The sequence below is a fragment of the Dunckerocampus dactyliophorus genome, chromosome 6 (genome assembly GCF_027744805.1).
Source record: "Dunckerocampus dactyliophorus isolate RoL2022-P2 chromosome 6, RoL_Ddac_1.1, whole genome shotgun sequence".
Lineage (NCBI taxonomy): Eukaryota > Metazoa > Chordata > Actinopteri > Syngnathiformes > Syngnathidae > Dunckerocampus > Dunckerocampus dactyliophorus.
Window position 1 is genome coordinate 18,240,968 of NC_072824.1, and position 18,454 is coordinate 18,259,421.

At 40.0% G+C, this 18,454-nt stretch overlaps 1 protein-coding gene across 3 annotated transcripts in view; it reads left to right on the forward strand.

Moving 5' to 3' along the window:
- Positions 1-18,246, forward strand: part of LOC129182587 (zeta-sarcoglycan) — a 372,011-nt gene extending 353,765 nt beyond the window's left edge. For all 3 annotated transcript variants that reach the window (XM_054778927.1, XM_054778926.1, XM_054778928.1), the window contains 2 exons: positions 1,696-1,819; positions 15,327-18,246. In XM_054778927.1, the coding sequence (XP_054634902.1) occupies positions 1,696-1,819; positions 15,327-15,536 (334 nt within the window). In that variant the 3' untranslated portion in view covers positions 15,537-18,246. The remainder of the gene's footprint in view (positions 1-1,695; positions 1,820-15,326) is intronic.
- Positions 18,247-18,454: the final 208 nt, after the last annotated feature.

The window sequence follows — 18,454 nt, forward strand, 5'->3', positions numbered from 1 at the left end:
CAAGCCTTAGGATCTTATCTGCTATTTGCGGATGATGTGGTCCTGATGGCCTCATCAAGCTGTGAGCGTCAGCGTTTACTGGGGCAGTTCATACCTGAATTGTGAAGCTTCTGGGGTCAGACTCAGCACCTCCAAATTTGAGGTCATGGCTCTCAGCCGGAAAAGGAAGAATTGCACCCTCCTGTTTGGGAGTGAGGTCTTGCCTCAGGTGGAGGAGTTCAAGTATCTTTTTTACGAGTCAGCGAGGTTGGAGTGTGAGATCGCGCAGAGTCTAGAGCAGGGGTCACCAACACAGTGCCCGCGGGCACCAGGTAGCCCCCCACGACCACATGAGGCGCCGCAGGCCTGCTTTTCATTCAGGTTTTCAGTTAATAATGTGAGAACACTAGAAAGAAATGTATTTCCAAACATAAAATGTGAGTTGTGGATACCAGCATTTTGTGAATGTTTTGGTAAAACAAGCATATTTGATTTGTTTGGGTTGAAAAAAGGTATGAAAATTATTTCTACAAAAATGAGTAGCTCGTGGCCATTTTCATTTTCTAAAAGTAGCTCTCGCAAGAAAAAACGTTGGTGACCCCTGGTCTAGAGTAATGCGGTCTTACCGGACTGGCGGGGTGACGAGAGAGCTGAGCCAGAAGGAAAAGCTCTCAATTTACCAGTCAATTTACGTTCATTCCCTCACCTATGATCAAAAGTTTTTGGTAGTGAACAAAAGAGCAAGATAACAGATGTAAGCAACCGGAATGAGTTGCCTCCGCAAGGTGGCTGGTCTGACCCTTAGAGATAGGGACAGGAATTTGGTAATTCAGTAGGAGTTCAGAGTAGAGTTGCTGCTCCCTCACATTGAGATGAGCCAGTTGAGGTGGGCTCGGGCATCTAATCTGAATACCTCCCAGACGCTTCCCTGGAGGTCAGCTGAGAAGAGGATCTGGTTAAGACCTAAGACATGCTGGAGGGACTATGTCTCGCAACTGGCTTGGGAACAGAGATCGGGAAGTTTGCGTTCTACTGTGACTGCTGACCCTGCGACCCAGACCCAAATAACTGGAAGGCAATAGATGGCTGGATGGGTTGACAATCCAAATTAGGTAAACAGAGCCGTCATTCTGGGTGGGCTCGGAGTACTACCACTGCTCCACCTTATTGAGAGGATCCAGTTCAGGTGCCTCTGGTATATTTTTTTGGATGCTTTCTGGATGCCTATTTGAGATATTCAGGGCAACCGGGAAGAGGTCTTGGGACCGACCTACATAGGACACTGGAGGGACTATGTCTTAGAGCTACACCTGGGGACATCTCAGTGTCCCCATTGATGGAGCGGGAAAAGGATGGATGAATGGGTGGTTTGACAGTACCATTCACAGATCGTTATGTGAAAGAACCAGGCACTTTGGCATCATACCCAAACAAAGCACAACCAGTGGCGTGTCCCAAATTGAATCCCCTCTCCCCTCTCTGTCTCCCACCATTTTTTCATACATCTTCAGATTCCCTCATATAAATTCACCTATACTAGTGGTCCTTCAAAGCGGGTATACCCACAGTGGCCTCACAGTTACATATTCATGGAAAAACCTCTACACTGACCACATTAGCAGAGAGCCTGGCTTGTCACTATGATAGCCACATCATGTATTCAACATTCCATCACCACTGTTTTTCACAGAATTGATGAGTGATTATGTTTTGCAGGCTTGAGTCTCCGACTCGGACCCTAACCCTGGAGGCCCCCCGGGGCGTTGACCTCAATGCTGGCGTTGGAGACTTCACTGCATCCTGTAGGAAAGACCTACTGCTGCAGTCCTCAGAGGGAGAGGTGAGAGTATTAGCATTGGAGTGACTGCGGTTTCTACTATGTAATTAAATAAACGTATGAATGTATACATAACTGTTTTTATCCAAGAAACTGCAATCCAGTCTGGTTTGTATGTGTGTATATACAGTACAGACAATCCATTGTTGGGCCGGTTTCATTAAAGTACCTTATTAGGCTAATGAGCGTCATCAATCCAGGCGACCTTGTCCTTCTTTTCTTCCCCCATTGCTTGTGTTTGGGAAAAGTGACTTCATTAAAGCTGCCTTGATGAGGTTCCCTGTCAGCTGCAGCTGTCATGTGTGTGTTCTATTAGCCTACTATCTTACTGTCAAATTCTTTGAATAACAGCCTGTCATTTGGGAGCACCAGCGCATGCTTGGCCATTGTCAGTGGGTGTGTGTTGCGTGTCCACTAGAGCATAGTGTGTCATTAACTCTGTAATTAACAGAAGAATGCCTTCTTTTATTAGGCTCACTGTCAGTGTCCATCATACACAGTCCTCTGTACTGAATACACATTCGTCACACACCACACACACACACACACACACAAACACAAGATCAGAAGTCTTAGAAAACAAGTTAGATGATCTTTTCCAAAAAAACATTTCTCATTTCCTTCTCTCCACCACCCTCTTAGAATTTTCTCATATCCACTCATACGCTCTTCTCCCACTTTCTTTCCTTATCTTGTCTCCATCCACTGGCTCTTAATCAGGAGAAGTACACAACTTCATCCCTAAAACCACACACGTAAGTGCTGGACTTAAATCTAGTGCAGAGAGGGCATCCATTCTTCCATCTGTTTTCTATATTGCTTATCCTGTAGACCGTCACAAGGGGGGAGTGGAGCCTACCCCAGCTGATTTTGGGTGAGAGGCATCAAATAGAATTGTTTGAACTAATTCAGACTGATGATTTATGATATATTTTTGCACCAATAGATACCACGCACTACCAGGCATGCTCACACCAGTTGAGGAAACCCTCCTCTACATTTCCTCTTCCTCCATTCCCCTCAGTCTGTCATATCTGAGTAACCCAGCCTATCTAATTAACTTTCCACTCCTAGGGTTATACATCAACATGACTGTCACTTTATAGGAGGCGAAGGAGGAGGGGGCCTTAGTTTTTTTCTCTTTTGTGTCACTTCTCTCTGTCTCTGCATTTCATGTACTCTTTTGTCCTACTCTGTTCTCTTCGCATCCATTATCTTTCTTTGTCTCTCAACCACTTTTCTCCCCCGTCTCTGCATTAATGGATGTCTCCCTACAAGTGAACAATAACATTAAACTAGCTCAAACAAGGATTGTGGCAAGGCTTGATACCATGAAAAGCATATTTCCTCTCAAACTTTTCAACCTTCCCTGTGGGCAAATGGCTGGAAATGCCCCCTTTGGATCCATCAAGAGGCCTTAATATGTTAAAATGTAGGTGTTTGTAATGACAAAAAATAGCTATTATTAAATACAGATTTTACCCATTCACGATTCTTAATGAGTTACATGCAATGACATACACTAAAAACATGTAATGTAACGTACCCCGAGTTGCCTCAGAGACAAGACATGGATGCTGCTATGACTGCAGTCGTCCCTCGACACTGTGCGGTTCAAATTTCACAGCTTCACATAAATTAGTAAATTATCGCTGTTCCGTGGTTGACGATATGCACATTTAAGCCAATTGTACATATTCTTGCCCTAAATTAAGCATTTTCAAGCATAGAAATGGCAGAATGAACAAAAAATACAAATATAAGGCATTCAGAAGATGCATCCAAATGGTGTATTAGAGCGATCTGTCAGTGCTCGATTATACATTTCTGGTATTGTATTTACGACTGCTACCACTAGAGGGTGGCGTTGATTGTTTTATCGGTCTGGAGACGTGCAGCTGTAGTAACAACTGGACCCGTCCCACAGCCTCGTCTATGCATCTATGTGCCTGAATTAGAAAATTAGAAACCTGCAGTAGTGCTACAATAGCCGGTTAAATATAAAGCCACAACACTGGTCACGAGGTGTCAGTATTGTTACATAGATGAAACAACAGCCAACAAAGGAAGTACGCTGGCCAGTAAAAAACAACAAGGAACTCTGCCAATGTTAACGTGTGAGTCTATGTTATGTCTTTTTTATGTCTAATATGTCTTATTTTCTGTCATTATGTCTACTATATTGGGTAATACTAGTGCAAAGGTGACTATAGAGGTGTTTTTTCATGGTTAGAGGACTCGTATTTCCTATGCTCTAACTACGAAGATATTCCATTTATAAATAAGGAATCCTACTTTGCAGAAATTCACTTATCACAGTCGGGTTTAGAACCAATTAACAGTGATTAATGAGGAATTACTGTATAGAAAAATGATGACTTCCATTCTCCCTAAAAAATAGTTGTGTCGCTCTTCCAGTGTCTCCCACCCTGGTGGTAAGAAAGATTTTGACAGTATAGAGAGCTTTTGGAAGAGAAGGTGAAGGTTATCCAAAAAGCTTCATCAGTTCAAAACAGAAAAAGCAGCCTTTCGGATCGAAGGTGAAATGTCTTCAATCCCAAGAAGAAGTGCAGTGGTCTTCAATTTAACCTTTGTGGATTACCACGACCTCGATGACTAAAAATCTCCTCACACTCACACATGCTCAGACCTTCTGGCAGAGGCTTAGCCGCGGGGTTTGTACTACATGGTTGAAGTGACACAAACATATTTTTTTTGCTCTGTACGCATCACGGTAACGTCAACAAAAAACCAACAACTTTGAACTGGAATAGGGTTGGATCGCAATTAAAAGTGGATGAAAATACAATTTGAATAAATTATCTGACAATGTTATAGATATATCTGATTTACCTGGCAGTGTGAGCCTTACTGTTAATGAGATATACGCTAAGCGCATCTGCCCGTGTAACACATGTAACATTATTTTGAAATAATGCCTGCCGTAAATCAAAACCGCAGTGAAAGCCTAGAGCATTAAAAATGCTGTAAATATGGAACATTAGAGGTGCACAGACCATTAAATAAGGAAAAATTATTGCCGTAATTCAGTGGTTATCGGCATTTAAACCTAGTCATGTGAAACAAATTAGGACAACCCAAATTTGACCAGAAGTCGGATTGACGTAAAATTGAAATTTCTCTCACAGCTCATTTTGATTTTATAACTTTACTTGTGTTTTGTTTTTAAACCTCATTTTGTCACTCTTTGCGATTGTTAAACTGTGTAAACTGCAATATAAATAAAACGTATTATTATTATTTTTTATTACCAACAAAACAAGGGTGATCATGTTTTGATTACCGAAGACCAGGACACTCGCGCCGCAATGAAATACTTAAAGGAATTTTACCCAAAGATGCCTGATCATTTTTATACATTTAAAGCATGCTTCCTCTGTATGGATAGAAAATGTGGTATTCCAAAATACTATCCATAACCAAAGAAACAAATTCCAATGGAAGAACGCTCAAAAACCGGCACAAACATGATTCCAAAAACAGAACACAACTACGCGTCAGAGGATTAACTGTGTGACAAATGTTTTGTTTTTTCTTTGGCTTTTTGGCAACACTGATTCAAAAAGCCACCTACACGGTAGTCTCTCAGGGACTATGTCACATGCAGCAGAGTGCCCTAATGCCGGTCAATTTAATGGCCCAATGAAAACCACTTCTACAAAAAAACCAGGAAGGCCAAGACAGGACGTTACAACAGGACATCCTAGGAAAACAGGATATTTTATCACTCTATACAAAACACCTAATACTGCAACTTTAGGGTGCTGAGCAGAATCATCACAAAATTTGGTAGAAATTTGGTGCAGGCAAACACTTCTGTTAAATTTGAGCACGGTTGGCTAAGAAATATCTTCCATCAAGCGAAACATCTTTGCATGGGGACGGGTGGGACTAGCAACTACTGTAATTGCCAATAAGTCATTGACAGTTCGTCTTACGATTATTTAAAAAATTTGAGGATAGAGTGGTAGCTTGGATTTTGTTATTAATCCATGGCTCTTGTTGGGAAAGATGGCAATGAGAAGGAGGAGGAAGGGATCCACACTGAAACCAACTTTGTGTTTTGCTGCCACATCTTTCTGGAATTCAATCGTGTTCCTCACCTTCCTTATCAAAGTGCAGGCACTTCCAACTTTCTTCGGCTCCATGGTGTGTTATTTTGTAGCCTTACTCAATAAAAAAGCAGAGACTTGTGGTGTAACTGCATTAGTTGGCAAAGAACTGCAGAGTCATCAGGTGATGATGTCAAAGATGAGTGACAGAGCTAGGGAACAATGACTTCCAGGTGGGAGTTTAGAGCAGGTTAACGTGAGAGCACGTTTTGCGATAAAGACAGGTTCCGAACAGAGTTGGACTGATGCAGTGTATCAATAACACAATGAGTCACCAATGTGTGGGATTTTTTGTTTGGGCAAACGTGGGCGACAGATTTGGTTGTGATGCAGGAGTGGTGTTATTTTGAGTCTGGTGTATGTCTCTTGTTGTGATTGCGATTATTTTTCGTTTTTTTGTGCTACAGAACAGGAACCTGCGGTACCAGTGTTTTAACTGAGTGAGTCTCCATTAATTGTAACACAACTGTTGCGTTAATTTTTTCTTGTTTAATAAATGAAATTAACTGGATGACTCGTGTGTTAGGCGCGATGTTTGGCTCTGCGATTACCGAGACATATTTTTGGCAGTATTTTCGTTGAAAACTGAGGGGTAAGAAAATCAATGTGCCACTGCATTTGTATTACAGGCAAACCGGTGTAGTTGGTGGTTTGTATTTTGGCGTGCATGCATGCTGGTTGTTTCAGGTCTTAAGTTAAAGTAAACACAGTGATGTCGGATATACATTACTTGAAAGTATAATAAACAATTTGAAAAATCGAAAAATCAATATGGACACTTGATTGGAATTGGACATTTAGATCTGCAGCATAAATCCAGCCTATTTGGTGACATGATATGTCTTACATAAAGCAGCAGAACACAAACACGTTGCATATGTTGAATCATCCCAGAATCATCTCACCCAAAACGGAATCGCTCCATGTGTCAATTGACATCATTTTAAAAAATCGTACACACATCCCTGACAGGGCAGCTTATCCAGATGCCATTCCTTTTCACATGCTTCCGTACAAGCTTTCCATGACCGCTGACATCGTCAAATGAACAGAGGCGAGCTGATGAAGGGAGAATATAAGGGGAGGATGGGATGAGTGGAAGGTGGAGGAGGAAGGCAGAAAATAGATGTTTCTGTCGATTTTGCAGGACAATATAAAAGCATGTGGGACAGCGAGGCTTAAAGTCAAATCAATGCTGTCAGCAACTGGCATTTAAGAAGGGACTATTAAAGTTTGGGAATGCATCCCTGGAATTAGGGCCAAATGGGTTTGAGATAGGAGAGCAATGGTTTCCATTAAAATCATGGCTGCCAGCTGGCAGGTCCGCTCACAATTTCTGTAATTGTGTTATTTTATTTTCTAATTTTTATTTTTATCTCCTTCACTTTCACTGACGGGAACCGCATGAAAAATGTTTTCATTTAATCCCAACTTTTTGGTGCTTTGCAAAACACTAAAATGATAGTCAAGAACTGATGTTACATAGCATCTGACAATGGCTTTGTTGCTTAACAAATGAACGCTTATAGTTGTACTGTTGTATTTGTCACAGCAGTTTAAAAGTGTATTATACAGTATTTCAGACCTCTAAGGAGATGACACTTACTGTTATTCTCACTGCCTATAGCTTGACATGTATGTTTATCATTTATAATAATTCTAAATCAACACTTACAATAAAGTTTATGCATCCCGACTGGAGCCTGCACCACAGTTAGCACGACAATTGAGTCTCATTCCTGAGTGAACAAGCATTTTTTATTTAACATCTAAATATATATTGAATGTATACGATTTTCTGATAGCTAGCTTGTAATTGATGTGAAACAGAAAGGGGGTAGGATTAAATAAGCTTTGTTTCTCCCTCCTCCTTTTTGGACATGCCTTTTTGGACGGAAGTGTGTTGTGCTATGTTATGTATTCCAATGTAACTTGTATTATATAACTTGTTCAAAATAAATTAAACCTTTGCCATTACCATTACCAAATAATGTTACATTTTAAGACTGATTGTTAGATCAGCGTGGACACCACTTTCCATTTTAAATGTTTTTGAGTTTGTTTGTTTGTTTGTTTTAATTCATCAAGCCAGTCCTGCTAATTATTTCTGCCTTTAGTGACACATTAAATGAGACTCAGGGGTGTATATATGTAGTGGTTTGTTTACAACTTTCTTTTTTTGTGAATACTGTATACTAAATAACAGTTTTTTTGTGGAAGTGTGTGGACGTGGTCAAGCAAACAGGCCATCCTTTATGTCCTTTTCTTTTAGTCAGTTGTCAGCTCCAATTCTAACGTCTGTCCATTCAACCCACCTAATGGTCTGTGTAATGCACTCAGATAGCATCACCACCTCCCACGTGTTTGTGTTTGCTTGTGTGTGAGAACTCAGGGTAAGTTGATCTGAAGCTTGAACATTGTGTGGAAAATTCTGTAAATTCTTTCATGAAAATATCATCACATGTGAGTTTGAAGTCACCAACTTGTTGCTGTACTGCTGATATGAGTCGTGAGGGTGACATCCTTTTTGTCAATTAGTGAGCTAATTTTTAGCTAGTTATAAATGCATATACAGCGGTCCCTTGTTTATCGCGGGGGGTTACGTTCTAAAACTAACCCGCAGTAGGAGAAAACTGTGATGTACTCAGCTTTATTTTTTACAATTATTATATATGTTTTAAGCGTGTAAAACCCCTCACCATACACTTCATACACTTTTCTCAGACAGGCATTAACATTTTCCCACATTTCTTTCTTGTTTAAACACTGTTCAAACCTTTAAAAATAAGTTCAGGATTATAGATTGAAACCAATGATCAAAACCTGTTTTCAGGCCCAAACATTTGTTTGAGAAATAAAAATCTAAACGTTTTCGCATAAAGAAATATGATAGCTTTTAGAAATAACAAATTTTATTTGAATGGTCAACCTACGGGGTTGGACACATAAGAAATTATTAAAGAGATAAGTTTGGATTTTTTGACATGAAGTTGTATGACATCAGCATTGTAGTCCATTAACAACGACTTACCCCCTCCTTGAGGAAGGATATGAATGAGATACAATAGCATATTGCATTACAAATAGTGCGAGAAATTGGGTCTCTGCAATCACAATCACAAATAAAGCAAGATTCGTAAAAAATAAGGATGCATTTAACGTTTCTGAAAACAGACTAAATTGAACTACAAAAGCCTCTCCCAAATGATCACAGAGGTCCATAATGATGTCACAAACCTTATGGAAGAAAATAAGAGCACTGAGCAAGGCTACCAAAGCACTAAGAGAAGAAATCAAGGAGTTACAAGATGAAAACGCGAACTTGTGCACTGCTCTTAAGGAGGTTAAAAACACTATATAAGGAAATTAAGCATTATGCAAGGATGTTAGCGTTCTGCTGGATGATATCAAGTCATTATTGGAAGACAATGCTGCCTTGCGCGTTGCTCTTAAGGAGGTTAAAAACCCCAAATAGAGCATGATGCAATGATATCAACATCCTACAGAATTAAATCAAGGCACTATTGAAGGATAATGCTGCCTTTCGCACCACTCTTGAGGAAGAGAAAGAAGCAAAGGAAAATATCACTGAGCAAATGAAAAATATAATTGATGAGATGGTTCAGAATGCACGAATGAATGATGTGATCCTCACAGGGCTCCGAATTACACCGAGTTCAAAAGATAGGGTAGTGCAAAACAGAGGAGAACCAGATGGAATGGATGTTCCTTCAACAAAGCAACAGATTGGCAACTTCCTCCAATCAAAGGAGGTGGATGTAGATATCAACACCATCGACACTTGCATCCCACTCTATGTCAGAAACAACACCACACCAACCATCATTGTTAAGTTCACATATATATATATATATATATATATATACCTGTGTATATATACATGTATTAGCAATTGATGTGATACAAAGAGGGGGTAGGATTAAATAACCTCTGCTTCTTCCTACTCCTTTTCGGACATGTGGAACTGTGAATTGTAACATGAAGCATTCAAGGTACAGTATGCATGTTCAACCGTATGCATGTTCGAAATAAATTACACCATAACCATAACAAATTGTACCGCTGTTGATGTGTTCAGGTCAGAATAAAGTAATGAAAGAGCGTCAGACACTGTGTGACTCTGTGGGGAGCTAATAGTCTGTCGTCATAACAGCGAGCCGTGGCTTGCCATTAGCCTATGCGTTAATTCCGCAAAAAAATGTAACGTAATTAATGAAATATATTAGTTAGCGCCATTAACGCAATAGTTTTGACAACCCTAAATATAATACAATATACCCATATACCTTTTGCCAGTAATTCCAGCAGTTTACTATGTTCAGAACATACAGTATGGGACATTAGTGCCTTAGTCCGTAAAGACTTGGTTTTGAGTGTCACGGTTGAAACTCACTGGGGACTAAAAAAATTTTTAGATTAGTCACACAAAAACTACAGGTGTCCTTGGGTCACGAACGAGCTCCGTCGTTGCGATTGAATTGATGTAGATGTTCAAGCACCAGTGTTATCCACAATTTAGTCAACCACAAAGGCCCTAATGTATACATTTTGGACATATATTTATATCCATCCAAGCTAATACTTGAACGCACTTTCATTTCGAATAAATGCAAGTGCTCATCTAAAGTTCAGCTGCCCTGAATGATTTCCATTCCAGTTCATCTACTCTCATCTACCCGTGTATTCATCATCTCCACCTCTCCTTTACTGATCTTGATTTCCTGTTACCTTTCACACATCCATTCCCGTCTCACTTTCACTTCCTGCCTCTTTTCTTGTAAGCCTTCCTCCCTAAACCATCATCTCTTCTCACAAATTACCTTCCTCTGGTTGCAATCTTACAATCACAATCCTTTGCCTTTCAACTCATCTTTGCTGTATTCCGCACCACTTTTCTGTTAATACTGTATCTCGGTTGCCCTCCACGATGCTATTGTGATGTTTTTCTCCAGTGATATGGAAGAGAAAACAATGAGTCAAATAGTATGAACTCGCATAAAACCCATCTCTCCTCATTCTCCCAACCAATCGCAATGCCAAAGTTAATTTCATGTTATCTTTGTCATGCCAGGTATGCTGTGTCAAATGATATTCCAGCCATGTTGCCAACCATGACTGAATTCATTTTCCAAATGGCAATAACAGAGCCTGAGCAGCTTTTATAGGAAGGCAAGCAGAAGATGGAAGGTGTGCAACAGGGATCTGTTTAAGGCAAAACTCAGCATTTGAAGATTGTCTTGTATTTTAACGGCAACCTATTTTAAATGAAGGATCAGGATTTTGGGTCTCTGGTAAGCTTTATTGGGTTTCCAATTCCGAGAGTTGCAATCAAAATGCATGAGTAAAAGTCATAAATGTGTTTGTATCCTTTTTAAAAGTTCTCAAAGACCCCTAAATAAGCAGACATGTCTAAACTGACCAGAGAACAACACTGAATTCATCACACAACAACTCAAAGCTTTACCTCAGAAATATATAAAATGAAAAAACCCAACAAAACCCAGTTTTCCGATCAGGCATTCATCTGAGCAATGCATTCATTGGGGCGCTACAACGACGTCAGCCTCCCTCTGGGGTCTGTTCTCTGGGCTGCTCCTCCAACAACCATCTATGTTGTTTGTCCTCTAGTGAACTGCTCTTCTTTGCATTGTGGGTAGATGTTAAAATAGCTGCTGTTTGTTATTTTAAACTCGTATTGGTACATGTAATGTATATTTCGTTTAATGTTGCTTGTAAGATTTATACTGAGTAATGACATCCTGCAATTTCCAATGGGTTGACAAGTTTGTTGTGAGTTTTTTCGTAGCTCATGATTGGCTCTTGTCAAATAAAAAGCTTCCTGGTCCTCAGGACTCATGCATGCCTCAATATGTCATTATATGGCGTGGACACGTGCAGCTTATACACCGGTGCGGCTTATATATGAACAAAATATGTTTTTCCTTCTAAATTTAGTGGGTGCAACTTATACACCGGAATTTCCGGTACACATATAGCTTATTATTTACATCATCTTTGTTTACACATTTTGCCTGGCTCTCATTGACTCTCTTCTGGCACCTAGGTAGCCTAGGTAGCTCGTTTTTATCCCACGGGTGAGCTACAGTGGCTATCACGTTCATGGGGTAACTTATTTTTTTTTTAGTGTCACTTAACAATCTTGCTCTCATATTCAAGTATTTTTTGCCACCTTATGTTGTACATTTATGATGTGAGATTTCCAGCTTGTTTTTTCATCTATTATGATCCCCAGAAATGTGTTTTAGTTCACCCTTTCAATATCCACTCCGTCTACTATAATAAATAAATAAAGTCACAAAAGTTATTTGTCATAATAAAAAAAAATCCATACACAGCATCGGCACCACACAGCGGCGGCAGTCCACCGCCACAGCCCACCACCACAGCTTCAAAAAAATCCTAGGGGAAATCCTGCATTGTTGATACAATAAATCTAATGACGGCCCGATGATGACACATCGCTGTTTATACCAGCACTTGGGAGATCAGAATATCCCTAGTAATTATATGGTGTTGTATGAAGAGGACTATAATCATTAAGGGACTGTGAGACCTTTTCAAATGTTATGCTTACCTACAGTACATACAGTATCCTCGTTAATGGTTGATGGAGGCTGGAGGCTGGGCTTTTATCTACACTGATATTTAACAGGCAATGCGAGCTGCAACTGTGCTTTACTCTATCTTGTGGCGAGACTGACGTGTGTGTGTATGTGTGTGTACTTTTTTTATACAGATCAAGATGTGCGCCGTCAGCCGGAGTGAAATCATTAGTTAAAGTAATTGCTTCTCACGTGCGAATCTGTCTTTCCTCTCTTGTCCTTTCCCATTTCATCATGTTGTCTCCCGCTCTTTATGCCACCCACCCCCATCCTACTGCACTCACTGCTGGGCCTGGCATGTCATCCCTCTTTCATCCAATCAGCCCACTGCACTTCTTTCCACAACTTCAAGTGACATTTTTTTTTTGTTCACATCCCTCAGAGTGCTGTCAATGTGTTATTAGCCACCCATTCATTTAGTTTTCCATCTTTGGAATTGGAAAGCAAAATACTAGTTGTATCATTCTATCTTCCTCTGTTGATGGGTGTGTGCACATTTCAACACTTTTCACAGAAACTTCATACACTCCCGTTGGTTAGTGATGTGCGGGTCGATACTAGATATATCGATACCTCCGATACAAGCTCTTTATGTTCTGAAATCAATTCTCAAATCAAAATATCGAGCAGTGAATTGTTAATATGTGACGTATTTCAATGTGACAATATATACTTGATCAATGTAAGTCATTGGCCCATCCAAAAATCAAAGCCCTTGACCTGCCCTCTCTCCCACATGTATTCAAGCTCTTCATATGTCTGCTTGGATTGGAAATCATTTAAAAGAATCTCTTGAAGGATTGCCCGACATTTGATGTTTGGAAAACTGCTTTTAAACGTCTCAGAAGAGTGGACAGTGCACACTCGAGAAAATAATCGAACCAGAAACACAGTAATCTTCTCCAGAGCCACACTGTCAGCATCTTAAAGTATTTATTAACTGTACACCACTTGTTGAGGCTCCTTTGAAAGTTGAAAAAAGGCAAGGCAAAGCAAAACACTTGGGCCATCTTTGACTAAGGATTTTCATAGTCGGATCTGATTAGTTCGATTTTGTCCATAGTTGACTAACAGTTGACTGTTGTTGGGTTTTTTTAAGAGCAGAGCTAATGGCAATCCCGACTAATAAAAAGATTACATTTGCAAAGTTTTCCACCTCAAAGAAACAGGCAAAAACACTCAGATAAACCAATATAGTAGGTGTGCAACAATAGTACCTCTATGTATTTAGTGAGACAGAAAGCAAGACAAACGAAACCGAAAAACAGTCGCTGTCGGCACGCAGTGCACATAGAATAGGAACAACAAGGCTTGATAAACAAGAACTTGCCAAAAAGGTCAGTTAGCAGCCTAATTCCTGCATTAAAATTCACTGTCAAGATATAAAATGAAGTTGGCGTAACAGCCTTGCCTGCTGTAAGTGGCACGCTGTTGGTGGTTGTCGTGCCATATGTAAGAAGCTGCTGACACAAGTTGCATTTCACCTTGGATGATTTGTTTAGTAGCCATTATGAGCCAATTCGTCCATTGATGTCGACAGTCTTCCTAGCGTTCAAAGCTAGCGCTCACCTCAGCTCCTTAGGATTGTGCCACTGAAGCAGGTGATTTTATTAATGCGTGGTAAGTATAGGTCTTCTGTTAAACACACGTCATTTTTAATTCTTTATTAACACAAATGTGGCTGTTTTTGTATCAAAATAGGCCATTTATAGGAAAAACAAAGACATTCTTTGTAAAAATGTATGCTCAGCAGCATAGATGCAGAATAGCGCAGTCTTGATTACATGGCGATTATGGCGAGATTGACAGTCAGATCAGCCTCCTTGGAATGAAATCGTCAAATAGTCGACTATTCGAATACACACCTACAAAACATACAGCATTAATTATTCAATGCCATCTGAACTCAGCATTGCTGAGGAATGCAAAGTTTTGTTGCGTGACGTCACACAACTTCAAAGCGTTTTTTGTAACTTTTAAAGGTGCTGTCTGTCATGTTTAGGTACTGCAGTGGGGGCGCTAGCGTTCAAACATACCATATCCCACCCTCTTCTTGCTCAGCCATGACTGCTAATAGTCAATAGCTTCTCTGAGACTGTGTGTATGTGCACACACTACAGGCATGTGCCTGTACACAAGCTGTGAGTGAGTGACAGCCATTAACGCCACTCTCCCTTTTCGAGCCAAACGACAAATGTCATTCAGTTTAACTTGTAGTAACTTGGAACCAGAGGGCTACTGTAGCACTGGTTGTCGTTGTTTCCAAACTGCACACACAGAGTGTTAAAATATCAAGGTTTCACTGTACTACTGTAAGTGAAGAATTTCAAAATTGTGCTGTATTTTTTGTGCTTTACTACAATTATATGCTCAAGGTTTTGTTTGGTTTTAAGTTTCCTTCCCCAATTCACCACAGTTTTGCCATCTCCCAGAAATAACTTTCAAACAGGTGGTAAAGTTCAATTCACTACAGTTTGGACCGGTAAATCGCGATCTGGTTCGTGTCTGCACTGCAGGCAGGGTGATGATAGTGGCATAGATAGTGTTACATCATACCTAAGCAGCAAGACAGAATGGACCATACCAGACTGAACCGAACCATACCCCTTTTATGGAAACAAGGCTTTTCTCCTGTTTTTGTTTTATTTTTTAGTTTCTCACTTGACCATGCTTATATATTCCATATCAACACACAAAGCGAAAGTCTTCATTCTATATTCCTTATGCTTTCAGATCTTTCTAGATGCAAACACCATCCGTCTGGGCAACATTCCACTTGGCAGTGCAGTGGACCCATTGGAAGGGGCGGCAGCCGGTACCACTTACACCAAACAGACGGGGGTGTATGAACTGTGTGCCTGCGCGAATGGCAAGCTGTACCTATCCCCGGCTGAGAAAGGATCGACCTGCCGAGCGACTAGTAACTTTTGTCTCTGGAGCTGAAAGTAGGACGATAAACAAAGAGCCAGAACCAATGGACAATTGGGGAGAAGCTAATGCTAGCCAACAGACTGAATCAATGTGGATCATCACTGGGTGGAATCGCTATCGCAAGCCAGCAGACCAGATCGTAATGGACTGTCGCATGGCAAGCGAATTCATGTTCTTTAGCAAATCAAATAAAATGGATAAAGGTTTGGTAGGATGTTCACAGCACCAGTCATTATGGAATGTGGGTTTGTGTGTTCAACCAGTTTCCAGTTAAAAGAACAGAAACTACAGGGATGAGTGCTTGGAGAGACTCGACCAAAAGCTCCATCACACAGTAAAAGGGATTGGTCAGTACCAGCTGCTAATCAACCGGATGAACGAATTTCATACACAGTGAGTTAGTGTCACACTACACGTAAGGGCGTAAATGGACATTCACCCTATGACAACTGTTATGTTTTCCCAAGTACGGCGTAAGGGGTCATCTGAGAAAAGCAAATATTGAAAGTGAGGTGGGTGTTCACTGAATGACCAAAAAGTTCTAAAAAAAAATAAACAAAAATGGAGATGACCACATCCTCACCAGCAGGAACACAGACAAGAACCGTGGCTTAACCTCAGCTGAGTAACCCCCCTCTTGGGTTAGTCTAGTGGGAAGCTGGGGCTCGCTACTGGACCAATCTATACCGGAAAGGCCTTCCCCCTCTTATCCCGCTGGTATTTCCACCCAAACTATGTAAAACCCCTCTTGGATCAGTCACATCACTGCACCATAACTTACCACCAATTGTGCTCCAACATGTTTCTGTACATTATTCAATTTTGTCAACTAAATTCTACTTGTTGTATCTTAACTGCAAACCATTTCACATTTCTTCCTTACCTTTTTCTCATTTCTTTGTTTTAGGAATTATATACCCAGATTTTTTTTTAAGAGACAAGCTTCTGTCAATACGCCTGTCTGATGGTTGTGTCTACCTTGTACTGATGGATATTACCAGATACAGTGTTGTTCCGTTGGGCCAACCACATCTTGACAACAGTTTGATCTGTTCAGGATTTACATTGGACTTTAGGCAGTGGTAGCACACAATTAGGTTCTCTGGTCCAGACCAAAGCAAAAAAAACCTCTTCACACAACAAGTTCAACACTGATGCATACAGTGATCATAGTATTGTTTTTTGTGTTTGATTTGTTGGTATATTGTAAACTACCACACATTTATACATTTTGCAAGTAAATATAGTTTACAAGGGGGGTTATTAGAAATGGGCAATCATTTTTGAATGCAACGCTACAGTCAAAGTTTTTTTGTTACATTTTCATGATTTTGTACCAGCTTTGGCTCAATGAATCTAAAACATACCAGAATTCTCGTACAGTCGTACCATGACCATGTCTTCAGTCTGCTAGTTGAGTTTTTTTTTTTTTTACACCAGTGTTCAGCTGGCAGCATCACTGTCTAATGATGTTCAACCAGTCGTCCAAGACGAAACCTGTGATTCAAAACATATCATGTATCATTTTGCTTTGGTATAGGCCAGAGAACCAAATTACAAGTGTGACCACAGCCTGCCTCATTTATTGGTACATTACATTTTATTTTAATGTATTTTAATTGCAGTTTTACTTCATATTAAGCACTGTCCCATGTTTTAAACATTTAGATGTTTGTTTTCTTAATTCCAATATAGCATTTTATGTGTGATTCCATATTAACACTAACCACTTATTTGTATATTAATCTTTTGGTCATCTGACATTCAGTTATACTACTTGGACAAAGGTCTTGGGACATTTTTGTGTGCATTATTCACTCAATCAGTGTTAGGACGTATTACTTAGTTCTCCATGAATCCTAATTCTTCATTTAACGTGATAGTTGGGGCAATTCGATACTTTAAACATTGTGTGAAAAGTTTAGGCAAGGTTCTCTTCTGTTCCTTTATAGTACTGTTGGACGAATTGGGCCAGTCATCCTTTGGGATAAAGTTGGACAGAAATTGTGAGCCTGCAGGCCCTCAGGTACAACATAAGTGTCACAAATGTTCTGGATGAATGGACTAAAAATCTCATAGACAAACTCCATATTTGCCTCAATGTTAATGTTAATTCCTGAAATGACCAGGTGTCCCAATACCTTTATCCATATCGAGATTTGGGAAACATGCCTCATCCCTGCCCAACCTTTCAACAACTGTGTAAACTGTAACAAATCTCATGAGGGTCACAATGTTTTGGGATGGTTGTCATGTTGCTGATAGAGAACACGTATGACTGGCCTGTGACTTGAATACAAAGAATAATAAGTGTGTCACCCCCTGGAGGACTGTGGGTTGAATGAGTATGTGCCCAATAGGACAAAGACCATGAGGCTGACTGGCCAACTGACTCTGTTTTTTAAAATAAAATTATGATACACAGGTGCCTTTGCTGCTGTTGGTAAAAGCACATCACAGTCTGGACATTAACACTACCCTCAGTGGGCAATCTGCAACTGTCTCTGGACAAACTATTTATCGACCTACCTACCGATCTATTTTGTTTCCTGTCTTTTCCCTCCACCTTTTCTCCTGGGTTTGTTGTGTCTCAGTATATCCAACAAAAAAAAGAACTATACAATTCTGGTTATAAGTTGAATTTTCTGACTTGTTCTTCATGATTTTACTCTTGATAATAAAAAGCACAAATGATGCCATGTATATAACAATGCCAATAAATTACAAAATAAATAAAGATATGGTTTTTAAAGCGAGTCTCAGGAATTCTCACTTTTTCCAATCTGTTTCCGTAGGAGTTATAGTCAACATTTGCATTGATTGTGTCAAACGCTGCATATCTTCTAACTAACCCGGTGCTATCTTTCTGCATGTATTCCATTGTTAAAAAGTAATCTTAAGTCCAAGGACTTGACACTCTAAGAAAAAAG